Below are 14,954 nucleotides of genomic sequence, written 5' to 3' on the forward strand. Positions count from 1 at the left end.
AGGATTGAGGTGGTTGGGACGGACAGGAAGGGTCCCTCGGGAGAGCGGGAGAACCGGCTCTTTCCTCGCCTGAGCCTGGCCCCGCCAGTCCAGCCCTGCAGCCCCCAGAACCAGACCCCATAGGCTGCTCGTGCAGGGCCCCTGGGCGGCTTCTTTCTACCTGCTTTCCTCTCCTCCACCTGCAGTGGTCAGGGGCCCAAACCCCCCAGGGATGGGCCCACACAGCAGCGCTGGGCTTAGCACCCCCGCTTCTGTCTCAAGCTGGTCCCAGGAATTCCCAGCAGCCCACGGGTGTAGAAAAACCCTTGCGCCCCTTGCTGTTGCAGAAGAATGAGAGTCCTGGGGGTGGAAGAGCAGAGCTCAGTCTGAGGTCCCTTTGGGTGGGCAGCAGGGAGTCTGGAAGGAGAGCAACCTTGGTTACACATGCCCGCCCCACCCCAGCTTCCAAGCTTCTGGGGACAGATGGCCCCCTGGGGGCCTGGGAGGGGCACTCGACAACTCTTGCAATCTCTCTCCCTCCCGAGGGGTCACCGTCCCAGTCTCACAAGTTTGGAAAAGGAGTTCCAGGGAGTGTGGCAGGATCGACCTAAGTCACACAGGGGGTCGATTGCAAGGAACTCCGTGGGCTCGCAAGGACTTCAGCATGACAGGCCCTCTGAATCCCTGCCAGGAGAGGGGCCCCTGCTGAAGATAAGGAGATAAGATCAGCAGGCTGGGGCCTCAGAGGGGGCTTGTGAAAGGGGTTACTGAACAGGCTGTTTCAAGAGTAACTGTCAGGCGGTGCTGCTGGTGTGGGGGGAGGCTGCCCAGCGCCCTGGGGCTGAGTTAGGCAGGGCACGGGGGACAGAAGGCAGGAGACGGGACACTCAGCAGGCACAGAGTCTGCTCTGAGGAAGGGTGGTCACGTCCACCTGAAGAAGGGGTGGAGACAGACAGGCTGCAGGGTGCAGCGGGGGTGATTCTGGGGCTGAGAGATGGGTGCAGACTGTCCACACAGACTGGGAGGCAGCAGGAGCATAGGACAAGCCTGGCTCCACCAGCGGAAGAAACCAGGAGGAAAGGCCAGGGGTGTGAAGGCCGGGGCCCTGGGGCCTGGGGAACCACCTGGGGGCTTTCTACCCTTCAGATGTGGAAATGAAGGCTCAGCCAAGGTGGTGCAAGCCATGGCAGAGCTGGGTTCAAAGCCTGGTCAGTCTGAGCCCTCCCCTAAGGAAGCTTGTGCTAACCAAGCCCAGAGGAAGTCAGAATTGACAGTTCCCACTTGCAAACCCGTTATGGACACGAACTGAAGAATCACACAGAGACGTGCTAAGCCCGAGATGGGTGCTTAGCTGGTAGGGAGGCCCGCTGCCATCCCTCCACAGGGTGCTTCTCTGTGACATTTCACTGGGTCCCCACATGGCCCCCGAGGTAGCCCCTTAATTTTCATGGTGAGGCCCTGCCTCTGTCATCACCTGCATCTTGGAAAGAGCTGGTAGGGATGGGGAAGGGGGCTTATCATTGATCCCACATCATTCATCCCCTCAATCCACTTATTGAGCACCTACTGAATACCAGGCCTTGTGCTGGGTGTGGGGAGACACAGCAGCTTCTGTGTGTTGGGAGAGGGGGGAAGGCTTTCCAAGCATCTAGCCCAAGTCCCACCTTAGGCAGGTGGAAACAGAGGCCCAGGAGGGGAAATGACTTGCCCAAGTCCACACTAGTTAGTGGCAGGACCGGTGGCCATCCTGGTCGGAGGTTTACACGACTCCTCAGTCATCCAGCAAATATTCCCTGAGCGACCCCCATGTTCCAGACGCTGGTCTGGACCCTGGGAGAAATGCACCAGTGAATGTGATCGCAGAGAGGACAGGACGTCCCCATGCGGGTGAAGGTTGGGGTGGGGTGTTTCAGTCTCATGACACCCCCACCCCCCCAAAATGAGAGGGAAGTCCCAGAGCTCCACCCCCATGACGCTGGGCTTCTGAGGTCCAGAGCTCCCCTCCCTCCCCCAGGACAGGCTAGAAAAGTCCCTTCCCAGCCACTTTCACAGAAGAGCAGGAGGAGGTGAAAGGTCAGCTCAGAGTCCTCCGGGTGAGAAGGGATCCGAGGACCAGCCCCCGCAACAGTGGCTGGGGTCTCACTGCAGAGATGAAGCTGCTCCTGGCCCTGGAGGGGGCCCTGGCCACACTCATCCTGGCCTGGTCCTGTGAGGGCACCGCCCCAGGTAAGAGCCCCTTGGACAGCCAAGGAGGAGGGCAATGGAGGGGTAGCACTTGGGTCTGGGGGAACCTGTGGCTGCCCTGGACTCTGAGTCCCATTCCTTCCAAACAGCTTCGCCCAGGACTGTGGAGACCTCAGTCCTTCAGGGCTGCATAACTGAGGCCAAGTTGCTGGTAGATGCTGCCTACAATCAGACAGAGAGGAGGTAGGCCGGGACCTGGGTCTGGGGCCCGCATGGGCCTGGGAGGACTGACGCGGGGGATGGACTCCAGCCAAGATGTGATCTCGCCCATCACCTGCCCCTGGGCAACTTGGGGCAGGGCCATGTCAGTAGAGAGCCTTCCTTCCGTCCATCCTTCTGTCTGTTTGCACTGTCTTGACTGTCCACAGGTGGGGGGTCTGCTGGGTGGGTCTGCTTCCTCTCTCCAGCCTTCACTCCCCCTCTTCTGGGCAGCATCAAGCAGCACCTTCGCAGTGGCTCGGCCAGCCCCATGGACCTTCTGTCCTACTTCAAACAACCGGTGGCAGCCACCAGGACAGTCATTCGGTCTGCTGATTATATGCACGTGGCCTTGGGGCTGCTGGAGGAGAAGTTACAGCTCCAGGGGTCCAGATCCTTCAACGTCACCGGTACTGTGCTCCCCATTGGGCCCCCAGGGCCCTGGGAGTGGAAAGAAGCGGGGACGGGGGTTCAGGGTACCCAGCCTCGGGATGTTGGAAGTGGATAGGGGAAAGGGATTGGGGGGGCGGGTACAGAGCAGACCAGCTCAAGGAGCTAGACCCCTGCCCCTGCCCACCCCCCTCCAGAGGTGCTAACAAAACCCCAGCTGTGGCTGCTGTCCCAGGCCAGCGGCTGTGCTCTCCAGGACAAAGTCGAGAAGTGCAGTGACAAGTACCGAACCATCACCGGGAGATGCAACAACAAGTGAGTACCCGGGGCAGCATCTGACCTGGGGATGCCCTGTCCCCTCCCCTCCTTCCCAACCCTGCTGACCGCAGCCCACCGCCCCCTGCCACAGGAAGAAACCCTGGCTGGGGGCCGCCAACCGGGCCCTGGCTCGCTGGCTGCCAGCCGAGTATGAGGACGGGCTGTCACTCCCCTTCGGCTGGACCCCCGGCAAGAAGCGCCACGGCTTCCTCCTCCCCCTGGTGAGTCAGGGGGCGGGTCTGGAGGATGCTCCATCTCCGCCAAATGCTGGGAGTCAAAGCGCAGCCCAGAGGCAGCCGGACAGGCTCGCATCCAGGATCTACCACGGGCTGGCCGGGGACTTGGGACAGATGCTGCAGCTGAGTCTGAGTTCCCTCAGCCATAAAACAGCAGTAAAACCCACGTCCCACTGCTGTTGTGACCATTAAATAGAGTCCTTGATATAAACATCCATGTGGGATGTTATATGGGAATGCTGGCCATTACAGCGTCGTTTTCTTCTGAAAGAGTGTCAAAGTACCTTGCTAAATGTAAAAAGCAATTATTATCATTATTATTTTGTCTTTTTGCCATTTCTAGGGCCGCTCCAGCGGCATATGGAGGGTCCCAGGCTAGGGGTCGAATCGGAGCTGTAGCCACTGGCCTATGCCACAGCCACAGCAACGCGAGATCCGAGCCGCATCTGCGACCTACACCAGAGCTCACGGCAACGCCGGGTCCTTAACCCACTGAGCAAGGCCAGGAATCGAACCCGCAACCTCATGGTTCCCAGTCAGATTCCCTAACCACTGCGCCACGACGGGAACTCCAAAGAGCAATTATTGACCTAAACTACTTCACATTTACCAATTTACCAATTGTTTATTCCCATGACAACCTATCATCTACTCATCTGTCAACCTCTCATTATTAATTTTTCTTCCATTGATCTTTCCATCTAATTCTCTATGTATTTACTATCGCTTCCCTAGCAACCAATCCTTGCATTTATCAATCAGTTCCATCATGTAATTTTCCAGCCTGTAAATCGATCCGTTCAATTTGATCTATTTAAACCTCTGGAAAAGCTGGTGGTGTCTGAGGCAGCCAACCCAGCCCCTCCCTCTCTCTTTACCCCTGGAATCTTCAGGAGCGAGGCTAGAGACCATCCCTGTAGGAATGACAGCCTCACAGGAGGTGGGACGAAACGGGAAAGGGGAGGGAGTTCCCGTCATGGCTCAGAGGTAACTAACCTGTCTAGTATCCATGAGGATGCAGGTTCAATCCCTGGCCTCGCCCAGTGGGTTAAGGATCCGGTGTTGCTGGGAGCTGTGGTGTAGGTCAAAGATGCAGCTCAGATCTGGCATTGCTGTGGCTGTGGTGTAGGCCAGCAGCAACAGCTCCGATTCGACCCCTAGCCTGGGAACCTCCATATGCCACGGGTGCGGCCCTTAAAACAAAAACAAAAACAAAACAAAACAAAACAAAAAAAAACAGGAAAGGGGAGGGCAGGAGAGGAGGAGAGACTGTGTTTGCTCCAGCTGGGGCAGCTTGTCACACCCCTGAGTGCTGGATTGGCTCTGGCACCTTGCGGGGTCAGGAGCCCACACCCTACGCTGGCCTCTCTCCCCACCAGGTGCGGGCTGTCTCCAACCAGATCGTGCGCTTCCCCAGCGAGAAGCTGACCTCCGACTGGGGCCGGTCCCTCATGTTCACGCATTGGGGCCAGTTCATCGACCACGACGTGACCTTTTCCCCTGAGTCCCTAGCCAGGGTGTCCTTCACCACAGGTGTCGACTGTGAGAAGACCTGTGCCCAGCTGCCCCCCTGCTTCCCCATCAAGGTACCTCCCCTCATCAGGGCCCCCCTGATGTGGCGTCCACCCCTGGCCTAGAGCTGGAGCTGGGCGTCTGGAAGCCTAGAGCCTCTGCCTTGAAGAAGGTGGTGAAGCCAGAGTAACAGAGAGACGAGAAGCTTTCTGCTTCTGGGTGTGTTTGGAAGGTGGGGGGAAGGGCAACCTGCCCGGAGGTTCAGTGCGGGCTTCACAGAAGGCAAAGCCGTGGAGACTGGCCTGGACCAGTTCGGGGTCCAGTTCCAACAGGGGAAGCCTCTGGGCTGCTGCTTGTGGAAGCCTTTAGGGTCTCTCAGCTCTTGCTCTTCGCTCCTTCCTGAGATGGTCCGAGGGCCCTGCGGTTCTCACCAATTTCTGGAATCGCATTGTAAGCACAAGGGGCTCCTTCATGCCGAGACAAGGATGGTGTGGGATGCTAGGGAAGAAAAGACGGACTCCAGGGAGCAGAGCCTCTGCTGGGGACGGAGGGGACCCTCCGTGCACACACTCAAATATTCCCTCGCCCTTACAGTGTAGGGTGACCTCCTCAAAGCATGACACATGAGATCTCCTGGCTGGCTCCTTCCTCAAGCTACTCTAGGAGCTTCCCTTATCTTCCTATCACACCTTTAGCTTTTGACTTTTTGACCAAGCACCACAAATGCCACTTTGATTTAGAGTCACTCCATGTTGGCGTCTCTTTCCACTGAGTTGCCAGCTTCCTGCTGCCTGTCCTGAGGGTCGGTAGCCTTCACTGTCTCCAAAGCACCAAGCACAGAAAGGGGCTTAGGAGATGTCTGTCAAATCGAATGGAATGAAAGGACCACAGGATTATATGCCAGGGAACTAAGCTCTAATTCCTCCTCTCCCACTATGAAGTTGTCACTTCCCCTCTCTGAGCCTCATGTGTGGAGGGTCACAGGCCGAAGAGGTCTAAGGACCCACCCATTTCTAACCTTTCAAGACCCTATTACAGAAAGGGCCAAGGAGGCTCAGATGCCCTGGTGAGCAGCGGGAGTCTGGATGAGTCAAGGAGGGCTTCCTGGAAGAAGGGAGTTTAGAGCAAGCTTCGGAAGCAGGTGGGGGAAGAGGAGTGAGCTTGCTCTTGAGGGGCCCCAGCATCACCGGGCACTTCTTCCACCTCAGATCCCACCCAACGACCCTCGCATCAGGAACCAGCGTGACTGCATCCCCTTCTTCCGCTCAGCACCATCATGCCCCAAAACAAGAACAAAATCCGCGACCAGATCAATGCGCTCACCTCTTTCTTGGACGCCAGCATGGTGTATGGCAGCGAGGTCGCCCTCTCCCTGCGCCTCCGCAACCGGACCAACCACCTGGGGCTGCTGGCCGTCAACCAGCGCTTCCAGGACAACGGCCGGACCCTGCTGCCCTTCAACAACCTGCACGAAGACCCCTGCCTCCTCACCAACCGCTCCGCGCGCATCCCCTGCTTCCTGGCAGGTCAGACCCGGGTGGGGTGGATGGGTGGGTAGGACAGCGGAAGGTGTTGTCACCCCAGCAAACAGCAAGTCCCTGGGTTCTGGGTTGGACAGCCCGGTGGGAGTCGGTTGGGGTGTATGGCTCTGGAGCTCAATGTTAGGCACACAGGTCTATGCATATTCGTCGCAGAATAAGTACAATGGAAGGATTCCCTTTGCAAACGCTTCAGGTGTGGCCAGACCTGCTTGACTTTCCCCCGCGATGAGGGGCTTGCTGCATATACAGAGCTGCACTCCATCTGGAGTGGCGCTGACTGTCAGGCCCCTCTCATTTATTTATTTACTTATTTATTTATTTGTTCCTTTGTTTTTTAGGGCTGCACCCGTGGCATATGGAAGTTCCCAGGTTCAGGGTCAAATCAGAGCTGTAGCCGCAGGCCTATGCTACAGCCATGCGGGATCCGAGCCGCATCATCAATCTACACCACCACTCCCCAAAACACCAGATCCCTGACCCACTGAGCATGGCCAGGGATCGAACCTACATCCTCATGGATACTAGTCAGTTTTGTTTCTGCTGAACCACAATGGGAACTCTTTTTTTTTTTTTTTTAATGGCCACTCCCACAGCATATGGAAGTTCCCCAGGCCAGGGATTGAGTCAGAGCCACTCTGGAGCCACTTCCATAGGAGTTGCGACAAATGCCAGATCCTTTAACCCACTGTACCTGGCCAGGGATGGAACCCGTACCTCTGCATGGATCTGAGCCACATGGGAACTCCAAGCCGCCCCCCCCCCGCCTTTGCTCCAATGTCCATCTGTTGCTCTTCATCATGTTTCTGGAACCTCTGAGAAAAAGCTCTCTCTTTTTCACACAATAATAGCCTCTTTAGTTACCTGAAAGTAGCTTTTACTTCCACCTGATTTTTTTCTTCTCTGGGCTAAATTCCCTTAGGCGCTTAGTTTTCTCCCATTGTTACTAGATGTTCGCCTGGTACTTTCTTCCAGATGATGCATAATTTACACTGTCCCAGGGGTCTCCCCTGCCACCTCCGTGCTGGTTATAATAATGATGGTCATTGTTTCTCATTATTTAAGATATTTAAATGTGCCATCCATAATCCTTCCAGCAGCCCTGAAGGGAAGGCATTGTTATCACCCTTGTTTTGTTGAAGAGAAACTCGGGGAAGACAATCAATGTGCTCCAGAGCAGAGTGTCAGATGGCAAAGTACCCCCTGGGGACACCAGTCAGGGTAGTGGCCAGGTCGGAGCTCTTTCCACTTCACTCCACCACCTTCTTGGGAAGTTGGCTCCAGCCCCTTTCCTAAGGATTCCATGGTTCTTTGCTCCCAGCAAGAGCAGTGTCCTTGGCAAGAGGTCTATTTAAAGAGTACATGGAATAAGATCATGTACCCAAGGGCTTGGTTCAAAGTCAGCCAATGACTACACGTAAGCCACCTTCGGGAACATTCTTTCCCTTCCTGGCCTCTAGGAGAAGGTCCAGCTATGGGAACAGTCTCTGCTCAACCATCCTTCTGTCTCCTTCCCTGGGGGTCCCTGGGGAGAGCCGCGTGACACCAAGCTGATGAAAGGTCCATGTGCTGGAAGAGGATGTGCTGAGGGGCAGAGGATGTGCTGAGAGGATGTGCCACCCATAAGACAGGTGGACTTGGTCCTGAAGGCAAGGTTCCTAGAGTCGCCCAGGTCCTTCCACCAGCTGTGGATGTGCTCATCCTGCAGAGCAGAATCATTAGGCAAAGACTTTCCTGCCCAAGACCAGCAGCTGCCCTGTGCTTTCCCACCTGGTCCAAATCCACTTGGGGAACTTAGGGACTGGAGGGTCCCCTGTCTTGCCCCTTCTGGCCCATTGTGTTGGTCACAGGAGGCTCACAGCACATCTCCTAAGGAGATGGAGGGCCAGTGAGGGCCAGGAATTTGGCACAGGTCACAAAATCCCAAAATTCTAGTCCCAGAGCTCTGTTGGCCTTAGCAGAAAGACATTTCTCTGGAAAGTACTCTAGTGACTCTGAACTTGGGGTTTTCAAGGTGATACCCGGGTCTCTGAAACCCCCCAACTGACAGCCATGCACACCCTCTTTGTGCGAGAGCACAACCGGTTGGCAACTGAACTGAGACGCCTGAATCCCCGGTGGAACGGAGACAAGCTGTACCAGGAGGCTCGGAAGATCGTGGGGGCCATGGTCCAGGTAGGGGGCCCTGGGTTCCAGCAGCCCTTAGAAGGCAATTTGTGCCTCGAGTCAGCCAGGTCTGGGTACTTGGGGATGTTCCTGTACCCCCAATTCTGCCCCAAACTCCCTCTGTGCCCTGCCCATGTCACCCAGCCTCTCTGGAATCCAGTGTCTCCATCAGACAATGGGAAATTAATGTTACCACATTTGACATGAGGCCAGTAAAGAATTAGTATGTCCGAGGAGTCCCTGTTGTGGCTCAGCAGGTAAGAACTCGGCTAGTATCTACGAGGATGTGGGTTCCATCCTTGGCCTTGCTCACTGGGTTAAGGATCCAGCCACAAGCTGCAGTGTAGGTTATAGATGTGGCTTGGATCCAGCATTGCTGTAGTGTAGACAGGCAGCTGCAGCTCCAATTTAACCCCTAGCTTGGGAACTTCAATACGCCATGGGTGTGGCCCTAAACAGCATTTAAAAAAAAAAAAAAAAAAAAAAAAGAGGGAGTTCCCATCATGGTGCAGCAGAAATGAATCCAACTAGGAACTATGAGGTTATGGGTTCCGTCCCTGGCCTCGTTCAGTGGGTTAAGGATCCAGCGTTGCCATGAGCTGTGGTGAAGGTTGCAGACGTGGCTCGGATCCTGAATTGCTGTGGCTGTGGTATAGGCCAGGAGCTGTAGTTCTGATTGGACCCCTAGCCTCGGAACCTGCATATGCCTAAAAAGAAAAAAAAAAAAAAAGAATTATGTGTGAGCAGCCCTTCGAAAAGCGAAGATCTGTTGGAAAGCAAGGGAGTAGGGTGAGCAGCCGCTAAGGTATTGTTTCTCCTTCTTTTCTTCTAGATCATCACCTACCGGGACTTTCTGCCCCTGGTTCTGGGCAAGGCCAGGGCCAGGAAAACCCTGGGGCCCTACAAGGGGTATTCCTCCAAGACAGACCCCAGTGTGGCCAACGTCTTCACCCTGGCCTTCCGCTTCGGCCACACCACGCTCCTGCCCTTCATGTTCCGCCTGGACAGCCAGTACCGGGCCTCGGCACCCAACTCGTGGGTCCCTCTCAGCTCTGCCTTCTTCGCCAGCTGGCGAATAGTGCACGAAGGTGACCAGGTTTTCCAGAGGCAGATGGGAATGGGAATGGGAGTGGAGCCCCTCTTAGTGGCGGAAGACCAGGCACCTGCTCAGGCCACTGCTAATCACCTCCCTGGGACAGTGAAAACAAGGCAGGTGCCACCAAGACCCTCAGTCATGGGCCTCCCATACCCTCTGGGATCAGAAGCTTTCTAAAACGGGAGCAGACTGGTGGCTGCGGTCCTGAAAAGAGCTGGCCTTCCCCTCCTTCTTAAAGAAGTGGGGTGATTTCTTTTCCTGCTGGCCCCAGCGCTCTTCCTGTCCCCCCAGGCCAGTGTTTGCTGATACAAACCATATAGATAGAATGTGAGGGGCTGGCTTGTCCAGCTCTGCCCTGCCCAGGCTGGCATCTGGTACTGACCCAAGGGGCTTCCATGAGGCTGGTCCAACCCGTGCTGTTCCTCTTCCCCACCGCCAGGTGGCATCGACCCCATCCTCCGAGGCCTCATGGCCACCCCTGCCAAGCTGAACCGTCAAGATTCCATATTAGTGGATGAGCTGCGGGAACGGCTGTTTCAGCAAGTGAAAAGGATCGGACTGGATCTGGCGGCTCTCAACATGCAACGCAGCCGGGACCATGGCCTCCCAGGTGAGGGGGCCGCCCGACCCTCCTCCCAGGCTCCACCCAGTGAGGGCTGCTGGTGGGAGGGGGTGTTTCTGAGAGAGCCCTCAGCGCCTCTTTTCTGATTGGGACCGTACGGGATGGGCTGTGTGGTTCAGAGGCACACAAGGCTGCGGCTGATGCGACAGAGCATCCCGCACACTCGTTTTTGTTGTCCTGCCATGTCTTGATTCACCATAGGGTCTCTAGCATTAGGGTCACAACAGGATCAGGACTGCGACACACGGGCTGAACAAAGGAAATCAGGACTTTCCAAGTAGAGAAAACTAGTAGCTTTAAAAGGCAGGGAAGAGCTGTTCCATTTCCCACCAGCCTGGCAACAGCCAGGGATGGGAGCTCCTGTTGTGGCTCAGCAGTAACGAACCCGACTCGTATCCATGAGGACGCAGGTTCAATCTCTGGCCTTGCTCAGTGGGTTAAGGATACCGTGTTGCTGTGCGCTGTGGTGTAGGTTGCAGACATGGCTCGAATCCCCAGTTGCTGTGGCTGCAGCTACAGCTCTGATTCGACTCCTAGCTTGGGAACTTTCATATGGAGCGAGTGCAGCCCTAAAAAATGAAAAAGATAAGATCCAGGGATGAAGTTCCAAGGATATAGAAACTGGCTCCTGTCTCTAACTAAGTGGGGAAAAGTGAAGAGCCTAAAAGAGGCAGGGAACAGGTGGAATAAAAGACAGCTTTGGTTGTTTGGTGAGGACAAAAAAAGACTTTATCCCAGGAAAGAAGAAAAATGAGGCACTTTGCCAGGAACTTTAATGGATATTAACTCTTTCAGTCCACCCAAGGACCTTGAGAAGCAGCCGTGACAGCCATTTCTAGAGATGAGGAAAGAAACTCAGAGACGCCTAGTAATTGGCCCAAGCCCACATAACAAGGAAGTAGTAAAATTCGAATCAAGATCAAAATTTCTGGAGTTCCCGTCGTGGCGCAGTGGTTAACGAATCCGACTAGGAACCATGAGGTCGCGGGTTCGGTCCCTGCCCTTGCTCAGTGGGTTAACGATCCGGCGTTGCCGTGAGCTGTGGTGTAGGTTGCAGACGCGGCTCGGATCCCGCGTTGCTGTGGCTCTGGCGTGGGCCGGTGGCTACAGCTCCGATTCAACCCCTAGCGTGGGAACCTCCATATGCCGCGGGAGCGGCCCAAGAAATAGCAACAACAACAACAACAACAACAACAACAACAAAAAAAAAAAAAAGATCAAAATTTCTCCTTTTCATCCCTTGTTTAATCCGTGTTGTTAGGGGAAGACTTTGGCTACATTCTTGTTCATCTCTCACTTTCGCCTTCTCCTACATCTCTGTCCAAATACACCCTAAAGCCTCATCTGCGTCTGCAAATCTTCAGCTGTGGGTAAGGAAGGGCAGGCAGTTCGTACTGCACCTAACACAGCACCTGGGAGACACAGCAGGCACTCGAGAGCCTGAGTTTCTCCCTGGGGTTTCTAATGGTTAGAAGTCTGTGTTCTCGAGAACCTGAGTTTCTTTTCCTTCCCTGGGCTTGGGTGCTCCTAACAGCTAAAGGGTTGTGGGCGCCCCCTGCTGGAGATCTGAGATTGCTGGCCACCCCAGTTGTGGCACAGAGAGTTTCTGTTCGCTTCCAGCTGTCCCAGAAATCTTTTCTTCATCCTAGCTCTTTCAGTCTCCTCCAATCCCTTCCTAAGTCCAACTCCAAATTGGGAATTGGAAGGTCTGGTTTGAACTCCACTCAATAGTGGGATGAACTTGGAAAAGTCACAGTTGCTCAAGCTCAGCAAATATCCATTGATAACATGGGGATTCTTACAAAGTACCTCAAAAAAGTGAGAGGATCCTGAGAGAGTCACACAGCAGGGCTTAGCAATGGTGAAACGATATACGGTTTTCCTTTTCAGCTGAGGGATGGCGTTTGGGAGCAGTAGTTCAATGGAGAACGTGGGGCCGAGGTGTCTTTGGGTCACGGCAAAGCTCTCGATCTCCTATCTTGATGGTTCCCACCATAGCATGTGACTTGACCCTGTGACCCTGATAGCTGAGAAATCATTATGGCTGGTCTTTGCAAGTGAAAAAAAAATTTTAACAGCTTTATTGAGATATAATGAACATATCATCAAATTCACCCATGTACAAGTATATACTTCAATGATTTTTATTATAGAGTTGTGCATCACATCTCACATCAGCATTTTCATCCCTCACAGAAGAAACCTGGCAATGACAGCCACTCCCCATCCCTCCCTCAGCCCCTGATAATTACTAATCTTTGTGCCTACATATTTGCCTGTTCTGAACCTTTCATATCAATGGAACCATCGACTTCTCAGCCTTGCTGTTCCGAGTAGATAAATTTTATCCATGCTCTTCATTTCTTGGTTTGTTCACTCATTCATTCATTCAACAAATCCCAGAGGCTTTCATGTTTTGGGTACTGTCTTATTGGTGCCTGCTTAAGACCACAACAATGTCACTGTGGTTGTGAGTGTTGGGTTACAACAGCTTCTTCCATTAGAACACACTCCTCGGTTGCATGCACAGTGGTTTAGCCTTTGGAAGGTTCGAGGCCTTTTCTGCCAGCGAGGGCTGTCTTCTGCCCAATATTGCCTGACCACAGAACTCTCTCAGGAGACATTGTGGAGAGCAGAAGCTAATAGGAACCCACACAGGTAAGACTAAACTGCTTCTGTCCCCTCTCCCTACAGGGTACAATGCTTGGAGGCGCTTCTGTGGGCTCTCCCAGCCCCGGAATTTGGCCCAGCTTAGCCGGGTGCTGAAAAACCAGGCTTTGGCGAGGAAGTTCCTGAATCTGTATGGGACACCTGACAACATTGACATCTGGGTGGGGGCCGTTGCAGAGCCTCTGTTGCGGGGGGCCCGAGTGGGGCCTCTTCTGGCCTGTCTTTTTGAGAAGCAGTTTCGAAGAGTCCGAAATGGAGACAGGTACGTGACCCTCCCCCTGAGGAACCAGCCCCAGAGGCAGCGCAGAGAAACACTAGAATTTCAAGCCTCAGCAATGAGAAAAAGCACTCTGTTTGGCTTCATCGGTTTCACGTTCAGAGGAGCTGAGACCAGGAAGCTCCTCCCTGGGGAGCTTGGTCAGAGGGAGCGAGGCCACTCCCCTGAGCTGGAGGCACCTTTAATTTAGGAGACCGACTTCTCAGCCTTGCTGTTCCAGGCTTGAGGATCCCAGAAAACATGGGCCAAAAAGACTAAATCTGGTGTCCCTCCAATAAACTTGTAGCTTAAGACCTGACTCCTTATTTGGATTTGGCACTTACCTGGGTTCAGATCCAGTCCTGGTTACTTAAATGATGGTGCATTGAACACCAAGCAGTGAATTTGACTGCTGAACCCGTTTCTTCCTTTATAAAACGGGGTCATACTGACTTTGCGGAGATTTTGGAGAACTGAAATAATGCACGTCAAGTCCCTGGCACACAGCAGCTGCTCATGCCTGTTCATCCCCTGGCCCCCAACCTTCACCCATGCGTCCACTGTCTTGCTAGGTTCTGGTGGCAGAAATATGGCGTTTTCACCAAGAGACAGCGCAAAGCCCTGAGCCACATTTCCTTGTCTCGAATTGTGTGTGACAATACTGGGATCACCACCGTTCCGAGGGACATCTTCAAGGCCAAAATCTATCCCCAGGGCTTTGTGCCCTGTAGCCGCATCCCCAGTCTGAAACTGTCGGCCTGGAGAGGCACATGAGGCTTCTGAAGGTAAGGGGCGGGGGAGTCCTTCAACATCCTGGGGCTCGGTCAGGAACTCATACCCTCCCCTGGACAGGACAGCTGAATCCTCAGCCTTGAGTCAGAAACAACTGAATTTGTCTCTAGGGACCAGGGAGCCTTTCCCAGTAGCTTCCCAGAACACGTAGTTTCTGGCTGATGGTTAATCTCAGGGCCCGGGACTTCGGGGGTGGGGGTGGGGATTAGGAAGTACCCAACTGGCCTCAGCTTTGTCATTGACACCCTAAAGACAGCTCCATTTCTGGATGTCCAGCAAGTTCACTTGCCTGTTTGTGCTGTTTCCACAGGAGTCCATCTTCGGCCTCCAACCTTGGGACAAGGGATCCTGGGGAAGACCACAAGGCTACCTTCTCCCCCCAGAGCAACTGCTTCCTGCTGATGCCTTTGCTGGCTATGGCTCAGAGCTGGCTCTCTGGCTGGGAGCGATGGCCGGGGCTCCCAGCAGCAGCTGTAAACCCTCCTGCCGTGTCCTGGGAGCCTCTTATGGAGCAGGTCACAAATCAGCTCCAGGTACAAGGGCTGGTGAGCCAAGCCTTGAGGCTCAGGCAAGAGTCATCTGGAGGGTTTCCAGCCATGTTCGTCTATTTCCCAGCCTGTCCCTGACCCTGCCTAAAACTGGGAAGCCACAGAGTCCCAGCCTCCAGCCACCCCACAGCCTTTCTCTGGAGTCTGCAGGCTGGGCGGCACACTCTGCTTCTACCAATAAAGCACCGCTGAGGGCAGAAGCCTGGTTTCTATGTTGGGCTGGGGAGGGCGCGACCCAGTCCCATGCTTTGCTGCAGACGCTGAAAAGGAGCGCTGCTAAGGTGCAGCTGGCACTAACCCCCAAGACTTTCCTGGGGGCTGAGTTTAGACAATCAAAGGAAACATTCTGGAGTAGGAAAAGACGGCGAAGGGGGAGGGTAGCAGTGTT

At 54.5% G+C, this 14,954-nt stretch overlaps 1 protein-coding gene across 1 annotated transcript; it reads left to right on the forward strand.

Annotated features, from left to right (window-relative positions):
* EPX (eosinophil peroxidase) lies at positions 2,026 to 14,766 on the forward strand. The gene is given in 14 exon segments (XM_003131642.3): positions 2,026 to 2,206; positions 2,314 to 2,407; positions 2,657 to 2,832; positions 3,010 to 3,127; positions 3,222 to 3,351; positions 4,746 to 4,952; positions 6,087 to 6,159; positions 6,162 to 6,404; positions 8,431 to 8,591; positions 9,415 to 9,670; positions 10,118 to 10,288; positions 12,995 to 13,232; positions 13,799 to 14,011; positions 14,329 to 14,766. Coding segments are annotated over 13 exon segments (2,145 nt in total). The 5' UTR covers positions 2,026 to 2,130; the 3' UTR covers positions 14,001 to 14,011; positions 14,329 to 14,766.

Source organism: Sus scrofa, chromosome 12 (assembly GCF_000003025.6).
Source record: "Sus scrofa isolate TJ Tabasco breed Duroc chromosome 12, Sscrofa11.1, whole genome shotgun sequence".
Lineage (NCBI taxonomy): Eukaryota > Metazoa > Chordata > Mammalia > Artiodactyla > Suidae > Sus > Sus scrofa.